Source organism: Vicugna pacos, chromosome 22 (assembly GCF_048564905.1).
Source record: "Vicugna pacos chromosome 22, VicPac4, whole genome shotgun sequence".
In the NCBI taxonomy this organism is placed as follows: Eukaryota; Metazoa; Chordata; class Mammalia; order Artiodactyla; family Camelidae; genus Vicugna; species Vicugna pacos.
In genome coordinates this window covers 11,370,991-11,394,032 of record NC_133008.1, presented here as the reverse complement: position 1 = coordinate 11,394,032, position 23,042 = coordinate 11,370,991, and the positions used below count along the sequence as shown (strand labels likewise).

Here is a 23,042-nt window from a genome sequence, read left to right as displayed (position 1 = left end):
GGGATAATGATGGTACCTCCCTCATGAAGTTGTGATTTGGATAAGGAGGAGACTCTATGAGAAGTCTGAAACAGCATTAGACAGGGACTGCATGAGTGGGCATACCTCACTCTTTGCCAGAGATGACTTTGGATTCCTTGAAGGCAAGGAATCCATGCTCCTGAAATTGATGAAGGGGAGATAAGCAATAGGACCAAACAGTCCTGCTGTGTTGCACTTCTCAAGTCCCTACGATGGATTCCTAAAGTCCCCACTGGTTGGCTAGAGAAGCAATTCCACATAATGGGCAAAATCATGCATGGGCTTTGGATTCAGACCTGAGTGGAATCCGGACCCAGCTGTTTACCTGCACTGTGGCCTTGGGCCCGGCCCACCTCACCTGGGCTTGATGTCCTCATCTGTGAAATGGGCTCATAGGGCTGTAGCGAGGCCCCAGTGGGCCAACAACTCTCAGATCATCGGAGCTTAGGACATATGGAATGGAGATTCTTATCTGGGCTCCAGAGTTTGCATTCCAACATTTATCCTTCACCTCTTGGGTCAGGGGGCTGAAGCCCATGCAGGAGTCCTCAGTCCACACTCACCAGCTTTCAGGAGCCCTTGGGCATTTGAAGGAAGGCCACCTGACAGATGAAGGGGAGATGAAGGAGAAAGGTGGATCTTTGGAGAAGGAAGCTGAGCAGAAGGGGCATCCTTCAGGGTCACTTCTCTGTGAGCCTCGGAGCCAAACATGACAGGGAAAGAACTGAGCTTAACTGAGGGCCTACTGTGTGCCAAGCATTGTGCTCTGTTCTTTCCCCATAGGGAGAACTTCTACACGTTGCCCAAAGCACCCATAAGCATCTTTTTCCTAGCCTTGGGAGCCAGGCTGGTATGGGTTCAAGTGCCAACTCCATCACTTCCTGGCTGTGTGGCCTTGGGCAGCTCTCCCAACCTCTCTGAGCCTCCCGTCCTCACGCGCAGTGGGTCTGGTAGCTTCAGCGCTGTCAGGAGGATCCCAGGCAGTCTGGTTGGGTAGAGGGCCAGTCGCAGGCTCTGCATGGCCCCCGGGAGGTCTGCCTCTCTGATCATGCCCCACCCCCTACTCCCTTCTCAAAATGTAGTAATGTTAGGCTCTGGGGCTCTATCCTCCTGCTGTAATTTGTCACCACTTCCCTTTTTTAGATGCTGCTTATTGTTTGTCCCAAGTTCCACCAAACCCGGCTTTTGAGTTGCTCAAAATAGGCTATTTGATGACATGCACTCCCACCCCTGCCCCGCCCTGAGACCACGCCGGGCCTCACTCCACCTCTTTCCCAGAGGGTGGCTTAAGCATCTTGTACATAGTCTAGTTTTTTTTCTCTTGCAGGGCAGGGGGTAAGCAGGAGACCTTGAGGAGGAATGAGGTGTAAAACAGGAAGGGAGCAACCTTCACGGTCAGACAGGATCAGGCTGGGATACAGGCACTGCCCTCACAGGCTGGGCAGCCTCAGGCCGGGGCCTCTGCCTCTCTGGGCCTCAGCTTCCTCCTGTGGCAGCCACCTAGCAGGGTGTGGCCAAGAGAGGATGGGCTGAGTGAGCCCCTGGCACACGCTGGTAGTGCCACAGAGCTAGGCTCCCATGCCTCGGGGGCCCCAACACTGCCCAGCGTGGGGCGTGGGAAGAACATTTCCTCCGCTCCAGGAGTGAGAACAGTGATGTTCAATGAGTGAACCCAGCACTGCTTTTGACCCTGAAAAGCAGGATCAGTGGATCTATTTTTTCCAAAAAGTCGGGACAGGGGCCCTGCAGATGCCCCTCTGGGGCGGAAGTTAGTGAACAGCCAGGCTTCTGGGCACCACCTAGGCTAGAGGAGTGGCTGCTTTCAGGGCAGAGAGAAGGAGAAAGCTGGCAGATCAGCTGGCTTATCAGCAAGCAGCTGCCAGAAGCTGCCTGGAGGAGAAGCAGGTGCTGAGGGGCAGGACTGTGCCAGCCGTTGGAAGCAACGTTTGAAACCTGGACTGGTTTGCCCACTCCTGCTGTGCTGGGTCATTCTGACAGGCAGGGAAGAGAGAAACGGATGGTTTCAATGGGAAGACCCAGGACTTGAATCTCAGTCTTTGGAGAGATGGATCGTCAGGGGTTCCTTCCCTGCTCCAAACACTTCAGTGGCCCCCAGAGCCTTCTTGAGGACCTTCACCTCCTCTGCTCAGCCTTTAAGATCCTTATGATACAGCCCCTGACTCCCTCTCTACCCTTCCCTCTCCCTTCTACACTCTATTCCCTGCAGTTTCGCAAGTGCCCTCAGCTTGTTCTCACCTCCAACTGCCTGTGCCACTCCCTCTACCTGAAAACACAGTTCCCTGTCTTTTATCGTCTTCCCAGCCACCTCTCTCTCAGGCTGCAGAGTGGGCTCTCTGAGAAGCATCCCCGTGGCCCCACCCTCTGTGCTGTCCGCGCTGTGCAGTCATGGTGTCCGTGTCCATCCCCCTGCTGGTCTCTCAGCTCTAGGGGACGGGGACTGTGTGTGACTCGTCAGTGCATGTGGTCCTGCAGCCAGTGCAGCCCTGGCATAGAGCGGACGCTCCGTAAATGCCAGATGGAGGAGGAAGTGATGCACTCGAGAAAGAATGAGGGCACGTTTCCCCCCTCCTCTGCAGCAGTGGGGCCCTAACCCTGGGAGCCGGTGCCTCTGAAGTTGGAGTGTCCTGGGTCCTTTTATCAAGAAGAGGTGGCCGAGGTGGCCGAGGGGCCCAGCAGGGGGCCGGAGCCAGCTTGGGAATCCCCACGCTGCTGAACACACTTAGGGGGGCGTCGGGATGACCTCACCTCCTGGGAACTCAGCGCATCCAAGCCCACTTGAGCCAGGAGGGCTGCCACTTAGGCCTGGAAAGAGTGGGCTTTTCTCCCAACGAGCAGTGTCGCGTGACCTCCGGCCTCCCTCCCGGGCCTCCTCGCAGCTGTTGACAGGCGTGTGGGGCCTTTCCAACTGCCTTGTGGTGACCGGGTTCTGTTTGCAAAGAACAGAAGTGGGCAGGAGCAGGGTGGTGGTTTCCAGTGTGGGCTGGCCCTTTCCATCCCGGGTGCTGGCCAGCCAGGCCTCTGAAACAGAGCACAAAGTCCCGTCAGGCTGGTGTCTGCCTCCTGGGCGCGTGCCACTGCCCTGTTTGGCAGCGGTGAGGGAGGGGTGGTTATTTATTTTCTAGCCCACTTTCAAACCCACCAATAGAAAAGGTGCTGTCTGTTACCAAAGGAGACCAGTATCCTTGTCCCGCTTTGGGTGGCAGGAAGCCTCGCCAAATATCAGCCTTCCTTTTCCTCTCAAAAGCACATGGGTGTGCGTACACACATGTACACACACATACACACACACTCACACACACACCTCATGTTGCTTCCTCCTGCTGTCGCTTGAATCAGAGACTTCTCACTGGAGGTCCCCAGCCCCAGGCTGGATGCTGTGTGGGTTTGGGAAGCCCCCGAAGTTGTACATCAGAGCGTGTGAGTGGCGTGTGGTGGGGAGAGAGGCTGGTATAGCGTTCGTCCCACTTAACAAGGCCCACAAGCCCTACCCCAAAGGCCACAGGTGGCTGCCTTGGAGAGAGAGGGGGCGTCAGGTGTGGGAGGAAGGGCTTGAGCCTGGCCCTGTCCTGCCACTGCCCAGCTTTGCTGCCTTGGTTTCCTCATCTGAAAAACAAAGGCGGTAAGCCGACCCTGCAGGGTTGTTTAAGGCTGTAAACTCAATACACAAAAGCCCATGCTGGCATATAACAGGGGCCCAGTAAAAGGCTAGTTAAATCCTCTTATGAGAGGAGGGGACAGAAGAGACTGTCCTCCCGCTTGGCAACTCCCTTTCCCGGTGGAGCGGAATCTGCTGGCAATTTCAGCCAGAATGCCATCTGCTGAATGCCAGCACGCTGGAAGCCAAACTCCCGGCGGCCAGAGAAGCCGAGCTGTTGCTTCCTGCCATCCTCCTGGCTGTAAATGCCATTTCCTTGGGCTCTTTTTAGATCAAAGGAAAAGCTGGGTTGGGGCGATGAGCGGGCATCATTCAGGGGGTGGCGCAGTGCACATTTGGGATGCTGCCGGCGTGGCTTAAAAATAGGTCTGTGTCCTTGGACACCCAGGGAAAGCGACCCCAGGGTTTCGAGAGGCTTTTCCTGGCCAAGGTCGCCAGCCCTCCACGGGAGAAATGGTTCAGGATGTATTCCCCAGACCCCTAAGAAACCATCTCTGACCCAGGAATAAAACTTTTCTCATCAAAGGAACTAAATAAGGCAACTGAAGGGAGGGACCAATCTTAAGTGAACACCTACTAGGTGCCTACTCTGGGCTCGTTCGTCCTCACAGCAGTTGTGCAGGTTGGAGATGATTCTTAACAGTTTTCTAGGTCTGGCTGGGGGGCCCAGAGAAGTTAAGCGTCTACCACAGATCACACAGCTACGGAACAACAAAACCAGAATTGAAACCCCCATCTGACTCCAAGCCTGTCCTCTTTTTAACCGCCTCTCAAACTGAGATTTAGGAAATAAAAACACGGGCGAAATGGAGGTGAGGGGGGCTTACCCCGAGGTCGGACCTGATGTTCCCCGTAGTGGAGGGAATGAAGGTTCAGTGAGCGTCCACCGGGTGCCGGGATGTGTGCTCAGATCCCACTGTGCTCTCATCGCCCCTCCCAGCAGCCTGAGGCGGAGTCTGAGATCACGCACCGTTTGCAGATGGTGACTTGCCCAAAGGCCCACAGACAAATGGGCAGCAAGGCACGGACTTGAACCCAGAGCCCATGAGGGGGTTCGGAAGCACGGATACAAGTAAACCACCGAGCCGCCCCCGGAGCATCTCTTATGTGCCCCTACCTTCCCAAAGGACTAGCCCAAGGCTGGAGGTGGCAGCATTTGTCTAGCCAGAGCAGAACCCCTGCTTCGTAACTACCCACAGCCACTCATCACCCACTCCCCAGGATCTCTACCCGTACGTTTTCATGTTAGGGCATTGCTGCCTTCACTAAGCGCTGGAAAGACCCTCCCCTCTGGTCTTGGTGGGGCAGGAGCAGACTTTGGTTAACCACAGGGGGTGGGCCAGGATGTCTCCTCCCTCCTCTGCACAAGAAGGGACCACAGAGGTCTCCCCTCACTCCCACTGCACAGAAACCCCCGCCCCCTGCCTTGTTCTTAGAGTTCCCGGGCCCCGTTCCTGGCCAGAGAGGAGGGGGCTCACTGGCCAGAGGCAGCACCCCAACAAGGCCAGCGGGGACCCAGCCTTGCATGGGAGAGAGGGGTGTGGGGGCCTCTTCCCGGCAGAAGGTTTTCTCACCAGTGACAGAGTGTCCTTTTGAATCTAGCCCTGGCGCCAGCAGTGGGGAACCTCTGTGCCCATGGACTCAGCCATTTGGGGGAGCAGCTGAAGTGATCACCAGGAGGGGAACAGCAGGGGACATTTTGGCCCTCAGTGGAACATTCTGCAGTCACAAACATAAGCCATGGGAAAAATGTTTTTTATGTGATGTTAGAAAAGAAAAGGCAGGAAGCCAACCAATGTGTGCTCTGATTGCAACGAAGTCAGAAAAGGTACTCAGCCCTACTTAATGCTTAGCACTCCCGTGCTCCTTAGGGGAAAAAGGTGGGCCAGGAGGAAAGAGCTCCAGTTTGGGGTCAGACAGAGCTGGGTTTACATCTCAACACTGCTCCTTGTAGCTGCAGGATGTGTCTTTTTTCTGGAAAATGGAGGCAGTAATCCTGTAGGTAAAGATTTGCTTTGTGAATTAACCATAATCACGTATTGAAAACATCCAGGATGGCGTTTCGGTATTTGCAGATACAAACTACTATATATATAACATAGATAAACAACAAGGTCCTACCGAACATTGCAGGGAACTATATTCAGTAGCTTGTAGTAACCTATAATGAAAAAGAATATGAAAAGGAATATATGTACGTATACGTATGACTGAAACATCATGCTGTACACCAGAAATTGACATGTTGTAAACCAACTGTACTTCCATGAAAGAAAGAAAGAAAGAAAGAAAGAAAGAAAGAAAGAAAGAAAGAAAGAAAGAAAGAAAGAAAGAAAGAAAGAAAGAAAGACTGATTCAGCACAAGGCAAGTAGTGAGGGCACAGCCAGTGGTTCTTCCAAGGGTAAGAGCCAGGCAGGAACAATAAAAAAATGTGATGTTAGTTAAGGTGTGATGTTGGGGATATGAGAATTTTTCTCCTACTTCACAAACTCCTGTAATGTGGCTCCAGTGTTTATTGCAGCAATTTAAATGACAAAGTTCAGGTTTTCCGTTGACATCTCTGAACTCAGATGTTCTCCGAGGCCGTGGCCACATTTTTCTGTTCCGTGCAGAAGCCGCTTTCCCTGAGCTGCGCTAAAAGCAGACGCTGGTGTACAGTTTGCACAGGGCTTCTTGTTGGTCTTTTATTTTAAGCATTTTCAATTTGTGTAACTAACACATCCCCTTAGAAACTTTTTCACTCTGATTTTCTTTATCTCACATCAGGACTCTGTCCTCAGAGGGGGAAAAAATAGTGTTTATCCCTCATTCCTTAAAGGAAGCTGGATTCTATAATCAAGATTAAACAAATATGTAAATTTTGCTGCTAACTTGGCTGCATTTTATCCTAACATATAGCTGGTTTTGCAGGAAACTTCCCCTTATAGTAACAAAGCAGTATTTCTCCCCGCCCTAGCCCTCAGTGACGTCGCCAGGCCACTCTGAAGGAGCATCTGCTTAGGATTTCCCAAGACAATCTTGTCACGAAAGTCTGATCGAGAGATAAGGTTGGACAAACAACAGGGATGGGAGGGGAGATAAAAATAATCAAATAAGGATGGCTTGTGGTCTTCGGTGCTCAGAAGGGCTTTTGATCTGTGGTCATATTTAATGTTTCCCGGAGAGTTGCCAGCTGTGGGGACCTTGGAGAGGATCCGGCCGGGTGGACACAGGAGGAGGCTGCAGCCCCGAGTCGGGTGGCTGGTACAAGGCCGCAGTGCAGTGTGCATGGAGGATGCAGGCTCCGCAGTCCTCGGCCTCTCCTGAGTGGTATCTCCCCCACTGGTTTGATTTCTGTCTTGCTGGTATTGCTCTCCAGTGGGCCCTTGCTTTTTTCCCAGTGGTTCCAGGGATGGCCCGCAGCCTGGCTCTGTGTCCACCCTCCTCGCTGTCTCCGGGGCCTGCTCTGCAGGAAGCCCCCATGTGGCTCCCTTTCCCCTACGCTGTGCGCTCTGAGCCTCTTGGACTGGCATTCAGGGCCTTGCCGTCTGGTCCCTGTGACTTCAACGGCACCCTCCCAATCCCCACTGCAAAACAGTGTCTCCCCAACCTCAGGTGCCCTGTGCCTCACCTGCCATAGTACTTACCCTCCCCGAGTCCAGCTTCCTCCACCTCTGCCCCTGGTGTTCCCTCGGCCTCAGCCTGGAATACTCCCTCTGCTCCCTGAAGATCTGGCCCTGTGGGCATCACCCCCTGCCCCTCAGCCCCCGGCTGAGTCTGGGGTCTCCTCCTGGCCTAATAGCCTTCCTGGTACTGATGCCTAATGTGGTCTCTGTTACTGTTGGCCCCTGCTGTGACTGTCTATCCATCTGTGTGTCTTCTCCTCCTTGGAGAGACTCAGATCTCCACAAGGGCAGGACATGATCTCTTAGCAGCTGTGTGAGTTAAGCAACGTCCCCAAGTTACAGGCAAGGAAGCAGGCTAGAAAAGTGACATGGTCTGCTGGTTATCTCGCTGCCAGGAAGTGTCAGAGCTGCGATTCCAGGCTGCACGGGGGAATCCTAAGAGTGGACGGAACATCCCATGGATGTTCAAGTCCTTTGTATACAATGCTGTAGTACCTGCATATAATCTACATACATCTTCCCTTATACTTTAAATCATCTCTCGATTACCTATAATGCCTAATACAATGTAAATGCTATGTAAGTAGTTGCTGGGTCACCGCAAATTCAAGTTTTGATTTTTGGAACTTTCTAGAGTCTTTTTTTCTCTGAATATCCATGGTTGGTTGAATCCGCTGACACAGACCCCAAAACACAGAGGGCCGACTGTGTGTTGAATGCTTCTTACTTCTGTCATTAGAAGCTAAAACCTCCAAATCTACCCTCAAAACATATCCAGAACCTGGCCCCATCTCATCGCCTTTACTCATACCCACCCCACTCCCGATCTGAGCCACCATCATCTCTGCTGTAACAATCCAGCAGTCCTGTCCTAGCCCCCGGATTCCTTGCCTACCTGCCTCACCCAACAGTCCCCTCTCCAAACAGCAACCTGAGCATTCCTACTTCTTTGTTCTAAACCTCCGATCATGTCCCATCTCACTCAGAGTAAAATGGTTAAAGAAAAAACAAACCACAACCATAGGATCTCCTCCCAACCCCCTACCCCCCCCCCCCACTGCTCCACCTCTGCTCTCATTTCCTTCCATTCCTGACTCAACTCCCACCATTCCAGCCCCCCCCCTCCCCAGCAGATTCTCACCTCAGGGCCTTTGCACTTGCAGTTATCCCAGCCTGGAATGCTCTTCCCCCAGATACCCTCACAGCTCACTCCCTCACCTCCTTCAGGTCTCTCAAAAGTCATTCATCAGAGAGGCCCTCCCAGAAAATCCTAACCTAACTCTCCTCTCTGCTCCCTCCCTTGGCTGCATGTGTCCCACCAGGCAGAGTATGTTTTATTTATTACCTGACTTTGCCCACTGGAACGTCAGCTCCATCCAAGAGGGAATCTTATCTGCCTGGATGACTGCTGTATTTCTCAGGCCCAGAATGACACCTGGGACATACTAGCTGCTCACTAAACGGTTGTTGAACAGATAAATGACTAAAGTGCCTTAACTTTCTTTCTTCTTATTTACTCTCGGCTTTATTCCTTGTATTCTGTCTTTATGGGTCAGTGGCTTCTGTTTGGAGAGACATCTCGCAGCTTCCCAGCAGGACTCCCTACCTCAGGGACTGGGGCTTCCTTCCTCCAGGACCTGGGGAGGGGAGTCATGGTGTGCCTGCCTCATCATTGCGTCTCCTTCTTCGTTTCCTCCTGTCCTCATTCCCCTTTAGCCTCAGTATTAACTGAACCCCACGATGTGCCCAGAGCACAGTGAACCCCGTGGCTGGCGTAGGAAGAGTGGTCCTGCGGCGGCCTCTCTACGTACCACTGTGCGCCGGGGCTGCCTGTGGTGTGTGCACATTTGCTGTGAAAATTGTGCTCAGCAGCTATTGTGAGCAAGCAGCAGAGACTCGTGCAGTAATTACCCACCCTGCCCCCTCCCTGGCTGCCAGAGCCTCCCAGGAACTGCCCCTGGGATGGAGGAGGGAAGGTGGGAAGGATGAAGCCCCCACCTCCAGATCCAGGGCGCCTGGGTTTGTGGCCTGCAGCCAGATCCTTTGAAAGGAGACTGCACCAAGATTCTCCAGGTCCTCTGGGGCAGAATCCCCATAGAAATGAATTATGAAATGTGTATGTTCTAGAAAAGCCAACCTTGCTTATAAAGAATGCCTCCATTTGCTGTGAGTAAAGGGAAGGGCAAGGCAGAATCCCGGCTTGGGTTTCCTTTGGAACCTCAGTATTATGATCGTGTTATTAGTTGCCTGTTAAGCACATGCTTTGTGCTGGGCAGTATTCTAGGGACTTCATCCACATGATCTTTTAGCAGCTGTGTGAGTTAAGCAATGCCCCCAAGTTACAGGCAAGGAAGCAGGCTAGAAAAGTGACGTGGTCTACTGCTTATCACACTGCCAGGAAGTGTCAGACAGCTGCGATTCCAGGCTGCACCGGGGATCCCGAGAGTGCACTCAAGTGACCTTACTCTTTAATAAAAGTTACACAGAGAAAAGCAAAGACCCCCGGTACTCCGGAAGAATCCAAGGCCCCTGTTGCCTTTAGAGGCACTTTGCAGCCCAGAAGCAGCCCTTGGGGGAGGCATCTAGATATGGAGGGATTTGACAGGGAGGGAGAAGTCAGACGACCCCAGCCTGGCTGCTGTGACAAGCTCATTGGTGTTGGCCCCTCTGTGAGTGAAACAGTCGTGAGCAGTGCTTCACTGGACACACACACACACACACACATCCCCCTAAGCCTTACACTTTGCTCATCTGCGAAGTGGATACGACCTTGCTGTGGCGGCCTTGGGCGGACGGGAGTTCTCAATTCTCGGCCTAGTAAAGATGGAATTTGCGAGCGGGCCTAACCCTCCTGCCCGTCTCTGTCCTTCCGCAGACTCGAGCCCGCCCGCGCGCCTCCTGGCCACCCGGCCTTGCTGCGGCCCCGGCCCGGAGCGGCGCCCAGTGCTGGGCGAAGCGCCGCGCTTCCACACGCAGGCCAAGGGCAAGAACGTGCGGCTGGACGGCCACTCGCGCCGGGCCACGCGGCGCAACAGCTTCTGCAACGGGGTCACGTTCACACAGCGGCCCATCCGGCTGTACGAGCAGGTGCGGCTGCGCCTGGTGGCCGTGCGCCCGGGCTGGAGCGGCGCGCTGCGCTTCGGCTTCACGGCGCACGACCCGTCGCTCATGAGCGCCCAGGACATCCCCAAGTACGCCTGCCCCGACCTCGTCACGCGGCCCGGCTACTGGGCCAAGGCGCTGCCCGAGAACCTGGCGCTGCGCGACACGGTGCTGGCCTACTGGGCGGACCGCCACGGCCGCGTCTTCTACAGCGTCAACGACGGCGAGCCGGTGCTCTTCCACTGCGGCGTGGCCGTGGGCGGCCCGCTCTGGGCGCTCATCGACGTCTACGGCATCACCGACGAGGTGCAGCTGCTCGGTAGGTCGTCCCCCCCAGCCCCCCGGGAAGGGGGCCAGGGCGTCGCCCCCTGGGCCGGGCGGTGGGTCCCCATGCGCATGGATGTGTATTTCTTTAATATTCACAAACACGGAGGGCTCGCTTTGCCAGGTAGTCTTCTAAGCAATTGACACGTTTTAACTCATTTATTTCTCGCTACCACCAACACCCCCGTTTTACTGATGAGAAAGCTGAGGCACGGAGAGGTTAAATGACTTGCATTGCAAAGCCAGGATTGGAACACACGGGTTGGGGCCAGAGTCCATAGTCTGGCCCAGGTGCGTTCACTTACTCCTTCACTCAGGTGCTCATTCACTCACTCATCCCTTCACTGCCTTGTTTATTTGCTCACTCACTCATTCATTCACTCATCCATGCCTGTATTTATTCATTTGCTCGCTCATTCATTCTTTCACTCATTCATACATTTACTCATTCACACATGTCTTTATTTGCTCATTCATTCACTCACAACCCACTTACTCACTCACTCAACAATGAGATATATGCCCTAATCCTCGAGAATGCACACTGCCCAGGCAGAGAGCAATCAGCTGTATCCAGGTCCACGGTTAAGGGGCTCAAGTTCCTTTGGGAACGCAGGCAGATGTGTGGCCCTGACTCTAACAGAGGAAGCAGCCACTAATGCTGAAATCCTGGTGGTGAGAACTCATGGGGGCAGAAGTCTGCTGCCTTTATCTTAAGACCTTCTTTCTTTCTTTTTTTTTTAACTTTTAAAAAATTAAGGTAAAATTCATGTAACATAAAAGTACATTTTAAAGTTTACAGTTCGGGCGCACTCGGCTAGCTCAGTCGGTGGAGCATGAGACTCTCAAAGTGTACAGCTCGGTGGCATTCAGTGGGCAACCATCACTAATATCTAGTTCCAAAACATTTTCATCACCCGGAAGGGAAGTCCACACCCATTAAGCTGTCACTCCCCATCCTCCCCTCCCCGCAGCCCCTGGGAACCACTGACCTGCTTTCTGTTTGTGACCTTAGCTCTAGAACTCATAGGTCGCACCTGAGCCAACCCAGCCTCCACTTCTGGGGGCAGTAAAAGGAGAGTGGGTTTCTCAGGGGTCACAGCCCCACGGGTCATTTACCTGCAGCGGATGCACAGATCTGAAATTTGAGTTTTGACAGATTTATGCATCCATCTGTACCCAAGAAAGTTCCAGTCTGCCCCTTCTGAGGCAGCGCCCCCTTCCCACTCTCCAGGGCAGCCACTGTTCTGATTTCTCACCATAGAGTGGTATGCCTATTCTTGAATTTCATATAAATAGAACCATACAGTGTCTGCCTTTGTGCCCAGCTTCTTAATCTCAGCACAGGATCTTTGAGGTTCACCCGTGTTGTGGCGGTGTGTATCAGAAATTTGTCCCTTTTTTATTGGTGAGGAGTATTCCATGATATGGATGTACAAGTTTGTATATCTGAATGTTTGGGCTGGTCTCAGCGCTGCATCTTGAGGGGAAACTCTGGCCCCCGGGCTCCTTGCCCCGCCCCCACACCACCACTGGGCAGGAAGGGAAGATGCATGCCTCCTGGCTGCGTCCTCCCAACCCCCACCCCAGAAGAAGGAAGGCAACAGACTTCTGAACAGTTGCGAGCAGGGGATTGGGAGTCACGTGGACCTCTGCTCCATACCTGGCTCTCCACTTGCCAGCTGTGTGGCCTTGGCGAGGTGTCTGAAACTATCTGTGCCTGTTTCTTCATCTGTAAAATGAATTCATGATAGCGCCCACCTCACAGGACTGCGGGCAGGGGGACAGGGGATGGTGTAGGAAAGGGATGCAGCACAGTGCCTGGCACATAGAATGTGCTCAAGAAATAACAGAAATGAGAATCTCTGCCCATTTGCACCTGGGCCAAAGCACAGGTCTGAAATCCAGGCTTTGGCAGACCATTATGAATAGCTACCCACCCTCCAAGTCGGGGCCAGACTGGGGCATTTTAACCACATTCCCCCACACTCTTCTCCGTGGAAGGCTTTAGTATTTCACCTCCAGGAAATGTGGTTTCTAAAACCTCCTCTAGATCACCTGTCACTCTCTTTTGGAGCTCTTTATTCCTGCAGAGCAGGGAAACAATCATGCCTCATTCACCTGCTCCCTCAGACAGCCCGTGTCTCAGGGTAACCGTCAGGAAATCACAGCCACTGCATAATCACTGCAAGTGAATTCGGATTTTTGAAAAACACAAATTGGAAGCAGCCTCTGATGATGTAAGCAGACTGAACAAACCTGGGAGGAATCCCAGACTCTTGCCCCCTTTCATTTGTTCATTTGACAAGTCTTTGTTGAGACCCTCCAGCAGCCCGCACCCCTTGGAGGCAAGGGCAGGGCCCGCTGGGATGTCAGTGTAATGTGGCAGACGTGAGCCTCAGTTTCCTTACCTGCGAGCAGGGTTGCAGTGGTTGACCAGGAGCGCCCGGCCCAGGTGCCCCAGGAGATGTTCCCAAATCCATGCAGAAGGGGAAATGCGATTAGAAGGACTGCTATCTCTGGGCGATGGGATCGTGGGTGAATTTTACCTCCTCCTTTATACCTCTATGAGTTATCTTTTTAATATATATGTAAAGAGCTTATATTGCTTTTACAATCAGAAAGAGCAATGAAGTTATTTTCCTTCCTGAAGGTTATATGAGATAATAGAGAAGTTTCTGGCATGTGATCAAGGCTTAATAAATGCTTCCTTCCCCAGGGAAGAGCAGATTGACATTGTTACATCTGGGTAAAGGGATGATGGGGGATATTCCCCTCCCCCTGCCAAGTTATCAACAATGGTTTATAATCAGGAAAGCTTCCCTCTGCCTGCTCACATCTCCTCCTGGAGATCGAGAGGCATTCCACACAGAACAGTTCAGACAGTGGTCCCCGCTGTCAGTGAGTGGCACCACCCACTCGGTGAATCAGTCCAAAACCTCAGGAGTCATGCTGGACTCCTGTGTTCCTCACCCTGCTTCCATTCTGTCCACATGCCTGTCACTTCTGCCTCTGGCACATGTCCTGAAGCAGTCCTTCAGAGACAGTGAAGTGACTGACGGATGGTCCTCTCTGTCTCCAGTTCTTCCAGCCTTCATTTTCATCTTCACACAAAGATGGTTTCTCCTGGGGCATAAATTCTGCTTTACTTCCAGGCCCAGACATATTTGACCTGAGAGAGCTAAGGAAGAGAAAGACACAACTGAGATCCATGCCAGGCCAGAGGCAGGCCCTGGAGGTGGCCCAGGGGGAGTGGGAGGTCAGGGAGCCTGTCTCAGCCACGCCAGCCTCCCTGCACCTGGCCTGGGGCCCCTGCTGTGTGATAGTGCTTAGTGGATGGTCGTGGAGGGAGGGGGTGCCCGTTGGACCCTTCTTCTCAGGGATATTAGGTCCCTGGGGACCACAACTCCACTTGGCCTGAGGCAGGGTCCCCATGCTGGGCAGCTGCATTTTGGAGGCAGTATTGCTAGTGGTGAGGATCCTGGCTTTGGAGTTGCATAGCCGGAGATGCAATCTTATTTCTGTGACCCCTAGCTGTGTGACCTTGAATAACTCACTCCACCTCTCAAAGTCTCAGTGTTCTCCCACTGTGAAATGTGCCCATTTTACGGAGCTGCATGGGATTGGGGTGAGGATTGATGAGGATAATGACTGCGTGGAGTTGCATCTGGTAGGTGCTCAAGTAAATGGCTGTGTATACTTTCACTGGATCAGGAGAGTGGGTTTGGAGACAAGTCACAGGTTAGAAGCCAGGAAGTTTTGATAAGCTTCCTTGGTGGCCTCTTGATGCAGCTGGATTTCTGCCTGTAGCTGGCTGATTCTCCAGAGGCTCTTTGAGAGGTGAATTCTGAAGTGTCAGGCCGAGGCCAGCACCATCTTGGGCCTATCCCACTCAGAGACAATGCCTGATGGGGACAAAGGTCCTCATATTAAAGGAGACCCAGCCTTTTCTGAGGGGCTACTGTGTGCCAGGCACCAGGTTAAGTGCTGTCACATACTGTGTAACACCAGCCTGGAAATCACACCAAGCTTTCACCGCCCAGAGGCTTCACACATGCTGTTCCTTCTGCTGGTAATGCTTACGCTCCACCTCCCAGCCACCACCCCCTCGGCCCTCGTTCCTTCACTCCGTGATCAGAGAGGGCTGTTCTGACCCACTCTCAGGCCCCACTTCTGACCAGGTCCCCCTTGGACACACTCAGAGAATCCCAGGCTGTCACTTCTTGGCTGTGTGACCTGGAGTAACTCCCCTCGGCTCTGAGAGTCTCACAGCTCCCCCACTGGAACGTGCCCATTTTTCAGAGCCATGCGAGATGGTCACTCTGGGTGGCACTCCCCACAGTTTGTAAGAAAACTTAAGTTTTCTGCCAGAGGCTTCATTAAAACCTGTCTCTCTTACTGGTATGGGAGCTCCATGGACACAGAACGCCTGCCTGTTCTCTTCGTCCAGTGCCCAGCATGGTGCTTGGCACATGGTGTGTGCACTATACATTTTGTTAATAAGTCTTGAAGAAATAATAATTAACATGTTCTGAGCTCTTACTTTGTGCCATGCTCTGTACTACACTCTTTATAAAAGCACCTAATTTAATCTCCATTACAACATGGGAGTGGGGAGGAGTTATCATCGTAATTCCGTTTTAAACTGAGGACGCTTGAGACTCCAAGAGGTGAAGTGAGCTACCTAAAGTCAGGTAGCCAGGAAGGGCTGAAGCCAAGACTTGAGCCTAAGTGCACCCATCTCCAGGCCATGCTGTTAATCAGGATGCTGTACTGAAGGATGGGCTCTTTTTTTTCTTAAAAAAAAAAAAAGAACAATTTTTTTTAATGGAGATACGGGGGATTGAACCCAGGACCTCATGCATGCTAAGCATGTGCGCTACCCCTGAGCTATACCCTACCCCCTGCACAGGCCCTTATGTGGAGCTGTTAGGGGTGTTAGGGGCAAGAAGGAGGAACTTTGGGGGTGAGGCACAGAAGCAGAGGGTATTGGCAAGAACACAGGCCCGGAGCGAGCCACAGCCAACACCTTTAGGCTTGGCCTTGCAGGAGGACTGTGGGTAGGGCAGGGAGCCCTGGGAAAATGCATTTCACCAAGAGGCTCCCAGAAACATCCACTTGTCTAAAATGCCTTTTTACAAAAAGTGCTTGTTTTTAGACTACTTCTATTCATGCTTTTTTTTTTCTGATTACAGAATCAATACATGTTCATTAGAAAAAAGAGAAAATCCAAAAACTATAAAGAAGCAAATTTCCACCCAGAGATAACCACCCCCAAATATTTACGTATCTCCTTCCTGTATCTTTCCTATGCGTCCCATGCATGCATCTCCCACACAGTTAGAATCAAGTCCTATATTCAGTTTTGTATCCTCCGTTGTTCACTTAATGTTTTATCACAGGAATTTTCTCACACAGTTAAATATCCATTGGAAACTTGATTTTTGAAAACATTGGGGGTTTTGGTGATAAAACTTTGTAGTGTACGTCTTTACTGTGAAAAAGCTGGAAAATACACAAAAATCTCAAGAAAAGTCCCTCATAACCTCACTTGCCTGAGAATAACTGTTAACATTTTGTTGTATCTTTCTAGAACTTGACTTCCTATGTGCATAAATACAGTACTACAGACAGAAGCAGACAAAGGCACACATTATTTACTTTTTGAAAGGACCAAACTGAAATAATATTTCTTCCCTCAAGTTATGGGGAAACAGCCTCTAATGCAAGACAAACTCAAATGCCCACAGATCGCAAGCAGGCAGCTGAGACAGGTGAAGGGGCCAGCTCAGGGCCACGGGGAAGGAGCATGCATCCCCAACAGAAAGGCAAGCTTCAACCCACGGATGACACGCCAGGATTCAGGCCCTGTGTTACTAGTCCTGATTTTCCAAGAGAGGCTATAAATCCAGTTTAAGTGAAACCTCCTGATTCAGAAGTATGGGCCACGAATGCCCCCCCCACCCAAATCTTAAAAGACCAAGTGGTGATTCATTCAACAAACAAGTATAAGGAGGAAAACATGAAGAGGCAGCCACAGCTTAAGGAAGATCAATGGCAATGAGTGGACATTATAAGGACCTTCATTTAAACAAACTAGAAGAAAAGCATATTCTTATACACAATGTGACAAGAAGTCTCTACATTTTAGAGAGACGTACTGAAACTTTTTCAGATGAGATGGTATGTCTAGAAATTACTTCAAAATAACATAGGAGGGAGAACTGATGGGGCGTCAATGAAACAAGATTGGCCATGAATTGCTAATTGTTGAATCTGGGTAAACAGCATTCATGATACTATTTGTATATGTTTATATTTCAAAAATAAAGGTTTCTTTTAAAAAAGAAAGAAAGAAAGAAAAAAAAAAACCACCAGTAGGCCAACCAATCATGTCTGTGAGCCAGCATCTGAACTTGGATGGCCACTTTACAAACTCTGGATGGAGGGAGCGGAGGTGGGCAGTAACGCATGAGGCTCGCACCAGGGGTTAGGGCGTGCTTTTTGAAAACCCATGTTCATTATTATGATTTAATTTTATATTTGGAAACCTGAAGAGGAAGAAATATTTTTTTTCCCATGACACAAGTTACAGAATGATAACATTTAACAAAATCTTAGCTAGAATGGTCTGGTTTTAAAAGTTTGAGTAACACTTCTTGCTTCGTTTACTTGTTATGGTTAACAAGACTATTTTAATCACTAAAACCACTTCAAAATACTTTTCCCCTGATTTCTTTGTTATTCAGAGTGGCAGTCAGTCTTTTCTAAAGACCTCATTCATTTGTTCATCCAATAGTCCATATAATAATGAAGGCTATCTGCCAAGCACCCTGCTGAGCTCTGAAACACGGTGGAGGACAAACAGTCACAGGCTTTGCCCTCCAAGGCCTCACATTCTAGGTGGGGACATGATCAACAAGGAACCCACCAAAGTATGAAGACCTGTATTACCTGAGTGATAAACACCAATTTTATTTGCTTTTTTACTTAGCTGTAATATATAACAAGAGGATTTTTTAAATTACTAAAAGTTATTCAAAAATATTTTCATGACTGTGCTTTTAAAACTCCCAGTTAGTTTCCTGTTCTATACAGTGATTTCTCACGGAAACCTTACACATTCAGCATCTGAGTAGCACCCAGGTACCGTGATCCCCGCTGCACACACAGCAGTGAGGAGGGCAGGTCCATGACCCGCCTTCTTTCAGAGGCAGCGAGGAGCTAGACAACCTGGGGTTCGAGTCCTGGCTTTGCCATTTAACTGCTATGTGACTTTGGTCATGTTTCCTAGCCCCTTTGTGCTTCAGCTCCCTTCTTTGCTAAACGGCGGGTAGTAACAGTACATTGCACCCCTTACAGGTTGTATAAGGGCTAAGTGAGAGAACGTGTGAAAAGGAACTTAAAATAATAATCTGTCACATAAGTAAGCCCACAAATCCAAGAGCTTTTCCATGGAGCTTATGTTCTAGCTGGAGAAGTAGACAATGATGGGTTTTTAAATGCCCTTTAAATCTTCGAAAGCATGGGAACTTCTGAGGGAGAGAGGGGAGGAGGAAGAAACGGAGGAAGAAGGAAGAAGGGGCAAAGAAAAAAGGAAGGAGGGAGGGGAGAAGACGGAAGGAAGAGGAAAGGATGGAGGGATGGGAGTGGAGGAGGCAGAAAAACGGAGAAGGGCCTCATCTGCCCATCCCAAAGACACGAGCGTATCACCCGCACTCAGGTTTACACTTAATCCGGTTCTGTGCACCTGGGGATCTTAAATAAGCTCACTAACGAACCAGGAAAAGACGGGGAGGGCGCGGGGAGGCCAAGGCCAGGGCTCCGGCGGCCGCCGCCGCGCCCTCACCGCCCTCCTTCTGCCCTCCCCCGCGCAGAGAGCGGGTTCGCGGACACGCTGACGCCCGCGCGCCTCGGCCAGGCCCGCTTCAGCGCCTGCCTGCCGCCCAGCAGCCACGACGCGGCCAACTTCGACAACAACGAGCTGGAGAACAACCAGGTGGTGGCCAAGCTGGGCCACCTGGCGCTGGGCCGCGCCCCGGGCCCGCCGCCCGCCGACCACGCGGCCGCCGCCATCCCGTGCGGGCCCCGCGAGCGCCTGCGGCCCGCGTCGTCGCCGGCGCTGCTCGAGGCCGACCTGCGCTTCCACACGACGCGCGGGCCCGACGTGAGCCTGTCGCTCGACCGCAAGGTGGCCTGCGCGCCGCGGCCCGACGGCGGCCGTACGCTCGTCTTCTCCGAGCGCCCGCTGCGGCCCGGGGAGAGCCTCTTCGTGGAGGTGGGCCGCCCGGGGCTGGCGGCGCCCGGCGCGCTGGCTTTCGGCATCACGTCGTGCGACCCGGGCGCGCTCCGGCCCGCCGAGCTGCCCGCCGACCCCGACGCGCTGCTCGACCGCAAGGAGTACTGGGTGGTGGCGCGCGCCGGGCCCGTGCCGAGCGGCGGCGACGCGCTCAGCTTCACGCTGCGGCCCGGCGGCGACGTGCTCCTGGGCGTCAACGGGCGCCCGCGCGGCCGCCTGCTGTGCGTGGACACCACGCAGGCGCTCTGGGCCTTCTTCGCCCTGCGCGGCGGCGCCGCCGGCCAGCTGCGCCTCCTCGGTGAGTCCCCCGACCGCGCGTGCGCGGGCTCGCCCGGGCAGCCGGGCCGCCCCTGGGTAAGCCTAGCGGGCCGTCCCCAAACTTGAGCGTGCATCAGAGCCGCCTGCCTTCCACCTAGTTTCCCGATTCTGCAGGGGTGGGCCCCAAGACAGTGCATATCTAACCAGTGCCCCGGGGATGCCCATGTTGCAGCTCCCTGGGCCACACTTTGTCCACACCGAACCAAGTACCCGCTGATGTCGCGGCCTGGCACGTAAGTGGTCAGTGCAATTTTTATTTCCATCGTTATGATTTATTACATACGCATTTAAATATCTATGTAATGCATATTAAGCATAGGAGAAAACGTAATACAACTACACTTGGAAGAAGAAATAAAAATTACACCGTCCACAGAAAATAGGATGCAGGCTTGAACCATCCTGTTTTGAGATCAATCTTGCCTTCATTCATGCCACAAATAAGACAAAGAGCACCCACCAGCTGTAGGCCAGGCCGTGAGCTTCGGGATGGGGCTCGGCAGAGGACGGGACACAGACGATGCATGTCAGGAGCTCCCAGACACCCGAATAGAGATTTGCCCAAGGTGATGTTTGCTAGAAGAGAAGAGGGGCTTCTCTTCAGCTTGTGGAGCCAGGGTGGTGATCAGGGTAGGTTTCCCACTCCGACCCGTGGAGAACACAGCTCCGTTTTCTTGGTTCAAGTAGTAAAATCCCAATGATAACGGAAATAGTGAACATTTCCTATGTCACCACATTCAATTTTATCCTCCTGATACCCCTATGAAACTAATATCATTATCTCCATCTACAGATAAGAAATTTGAAGCACAGAATCCCTGAGCCTCAGCCTCCTTCTGTGTAGAAAGGGAGTAGTTACCTGCATTTGGGGGGTTGTTGTGAGAATGGAATGATGAGATGCACATAATGCTTTCAGCAGGTGCATGCCACACACACCACGTTTAATAAGTAGCAATGGTAATGTCAGTGACTGTTGCTGTTTGATTGAGAGCAGAGGAGAAGGAGGGTGGCAGTAGCTGTCATTTGGTTGGTTTGGGTTTTTTTTTTTTAAGGGACCGTCATAGTCATCATTTCAGCCTGAATGAGTTGCCCAAGTTCCCACTGGGGCTTTGTAAGAACCAAGCCTAGAGTCCTTTTCTCCCCCTTCCCAGCACCTCCAGAGGAACCCAGATGAGCCTTAGAGTGGTCAGGAAGAGAAGGCAGGAGAAGGCAGAAAGGAAGTGACTGCCTTTGGAAACGGAGGACTTGCCTCGTACCTGGCAGTAGCCTTGGTACCATAATCTGTCCATCCATCCTCTAGTAGGGTAAGGGAGGGGCAGCTCTCTTCTCCTCAGAAATAACCCATCAATATCTGAACCAACGGTCAGTTAAGGGAAGAAAACTCATCCATGTCGAACACTAGTCAGGAATCTTGTAGTTGTAAGTGACAAAACCCCATTCACAGTGCCCTAAGCAAAAAGGGATCTTCTGGCTTACACGTACCTCCAAAGCCTGGGAATATATTGGATGGATTCAGGAACAGCTGGATCTAGATGTTGAAAAGATAGTGTCAGGATTCCATCTCTCTCTCTCCATCTCAAAGCTCTACTTTCCTCTGTGTTGGCCTCACTCACAGGCAGGCCCCACGGCACCAGGCTTACCTCTCAATGGGACAAGCCCCTTCTTTCCCAACAGTTCTAGTGAAAGTCACAGAATGTGGCCTCACAGGCCTTGCTTGAGTTATGTGCCCTTCCCTGAACCACCATTGAGACCAGGGACTCTGGTTGGCCTGGTCTGGATCATGTGAGTGAGGGTGAAGTAGTGCCCCAAACAAAATTCCTGTGCTGTTTCTGAATTAAACAGGAATGGAGGCTCAGACAAAGAATGGATGTCTGTCACACTTGTACGAGTCCATCAGTTCTTAGCAGAACCCGGTAGGTAGCTCTTGTCTTCCTGTTAGCTACCCGAGGAAGCGAAGGTGCCAAACAGTGGAGAACCAGGGAATAGCAGAGCGGAGCCCACCTGCCACTGCCCCTGATGAGGTCTCTTTGGTCTCAGGCACCCTGCAGTCCAGCCCTGCGACCACCTCCCCATCAGGATCCCTGAGCGGCTCCCAGGACGATAGCGATTCCGATATGGCCTTCAGTGTCAACCAGTCCTCCTCGGCATCTGAGTCATCCCTGGGTAAGGAAGTGCAGCCCTCGGGGATGGGGGCGGGGCGGGTGCGGGGTGGGGGGGCTGGCAGCTGGTGGCTGGCCTGGCTCCTTCGGCTGTGCCAGCCCTTCCTGGGGCTAAGCAGAGTGGCCACTTTACCCCCTGCATCCTCTCCTTCAGCTGTAGCGGAGGAGAAACATCTGGATATGGCATCTCAAAGGGTGATAATGGTGTTGGATGCTTGTGGGAGGGGAGACAGGGAAAGGGGCAAAATCTGGAAGAAAAACCAAAATTGGTGTTTCCCAAAGTGGTTCCCGCACAGATTCTGCCACCTGAGAACCATGTGTTAGGGTCTGCCTGTGCTCCCTTTCTGCAGTGACGGCCCCCAGCTCCCCGCTGAGCCCGCCAGTGTCCCCCGTGTTCCCCCCGCCAGAGCTGGCGGGCAGCAAGAATGGTGAGTGTACGGTGTGCTTCGACGGCGAAGTGGACACGGTCATCTACACGTGTGGACACATGTGCCTGTGTTACAGCTGCGGCCTGCGGCTCAAGAGGCAGGCCCGGGCCTGCTGCCCCATCTGCCGGCGGCCCATCAAGGACGTCATTAAGATCTACAGGCCATAGCCTGGCCCGCCGACCACAGGCCTTGACCAGAGCAGGGTCCCCTTTCTGAAGCCCCCCTGGGCTGGGCAACCACCATGGCCACCAGGGAGTCCAAAGGCAGCAGCCTTCTCGTCTGCCGCTCTCCCGTGGTGGGCAAGGCGTGACAGTCATGGAGACCAGGCACCCCCACCCTGGGGGCGGTCTGAGTCCAAGCGAGGGTTGCTTCTGGCTTGAAAGTGCTTTGGCCCCAAAAGGCCGTCCCGAGAGCAAGTTCGGGAACGGCCTGGCAGATGGACCCACCCCCCAGTGACCTCTCCGCTGGGAGGCGGCATCCTCTGTGCAATGGCTTTTGCTGGGGTTGGGTTGAGTGTGTGTGAGAGAAGGGGAGGGGAGGGAGGGAGACAGACTGGGGCGGGGGGCATGTGAGGGAATGAGTGAGGGGGAACGTGTAGGTATTTATCCAGGGATCCTGGCTCTACAAGGTTATTTAACACTAAGGAATGTGCAATGCTCAGCCCAGACGGTAGCTAGCGCAACCAGAAACTGCTTTCTGGGGCTGTGACGTCAGCTGGTTTTGAATGTCTGAAGCCTGCACCTAAACAGACCTCCCTCAGATGGTATAGAAAAGGGACACTTAGATTTTCTAAAGGGAGGAAAAAATAGCTCATTGTTTACAGCTCCAGAAGCGGCAACTCCTGGGGGGATAGGTGGGCGGAGAACATAAAAGAACAATTTACTTTTTCCGTTTCTGGCTCAGTCTTGGAGAGGAGTTTTGATGGGTGCTGGGGCTGAGAGCCCTGGGCTGTCCCCTCCAGAATCTTTTCACCCCTTCGCCCCCAAGCAGCCTGATAATAAGCTCTCAGCCCCTTGACTCGGTTCCTAGATGCTTTAAGTCTGTACCACCCTTGCCATCTCCTAGAATAAGACAGCAGCAGGTCCCCTTCTCCTGGGGGAGGGACAGCA

General features: G+C 52.5%; 1 protein-coding gene across 1 annotated transcript in view; it reads left to right on the top strand.

Annotated features, from left to right (window-relative positions):
* The window catches only part of NEURL1B (neuralized E3 ubiquitin protein ligase 1B), a 31,905-nt gene extending 9,452 nt beyond the window's left edge, over positions 1–22,453 (top strand). Inside the window, exons 2-5 of the mRNA XM_072947231.1 lie at positions 10,179–10,724; positions 18,607–19,326; positions 21,384–21,509; positions 21,856–22,453. Of these exons, the coding sequence (XP_072803332.1) occupies positions 10,179–10,724; positions 18,607–19,326; positions 21,384–21,509; positions 21,856–22,100 (1,637 nt within the window). The 3' untranslated portion in view covers positions 22,101–22,453. The remainder of the gene's footprint in view (positions 1–10,178; positions 10,725–18,606; positions 19,327–21,383; positions 21,510–21,855) is intronic.
* Positions 22,454–23,042: the final 589 nt, after the last annotated feature.